At 42.2% G+C, this 567-nt stretch overlaps 1 protein-coding gene across 1 annotated transcript in view; it reads left to right on the top strand.

Annotated features, from left to right (window-relative positions):
• The window catches only part of LOC119593487 (coagulation factor IX-like), a gene marked incomplete in the record, with an annotated part of 16,815 nt that overhangs the window by 8,801 nt on the left and 7,447 nt on the right, over positions 1 to 567 (top strand). The window contains 1 exon segment of the mRNA XM_037942426.1: positions 426 to 567. Coding sequence (XP_037798354.1) covers positions 426 to 567 — 142 coding nt within the window.

Raw genomic sequence — 567 nt, 5'->3', positions numbered from 1 at the left:
ACTTGTATCAACTCATAATGTGTTGTTATATGGATAATGCGAAATATAATCTAAAGATTATAATCTTTGCAACACGAATATTGCAGTCTCATTCACAAAGGAAAGCGCAAAAGCTTCTATCTCGATTACATCAAGTGATGTTTAAAATATATTTCAGGATAAATGATATATGTGTTTGTTTTGTTTTTCAGTCAGCTGTGACGTTCGGTTTCCAATTACACTATTTCCATCGTTTCACACCGTCGTAATGACTAGCGTTTTTATTTTTTTTCACTGCCTTCACCCAGCAATTGAAATCCCCCAACTTCACCAACAAAATCAAATCATTGTTCTTTCCCATTCAGATACTGCTTTATCGCTTCCTTTTCTTCTCTTGCGTTTCATTTCCGTGTTTCCATTCCCGTTTCCCTCCCTTTCTCCTGCAGCTGTTTCGTTCGGGCTGCCCAATTTCAACTTCGGCGGCGGCAACGGCAGGCAGGACGGCAACAACCTCGGCTCCTTCATCGGCGGAGCGATCACCGGCTTCATCAACGCCCAGACCAACAGACCCGACAGTGGCAACAACAA

The sequence above is a fragment of the Penaeus monodon genome, chromosome 32, assembly GCF_015228065.2.
Source record: "Penaeus monodon isolate SGIC_2016 chromosome 32, NSTDA_Pmon_1, whole genome shotgun sequence".
Classification (NCBI taxonomy): Eukaryota; Metazoa; Arthropoda; class Malacostraca; order Decapoda; family Penaeidae; genus Penaeus; species Penaeus monodon.
Note: the sequence above shows the minus strand (reverse complement) of the source record. Positions and strands in the feature narration are given on the sequence as shown.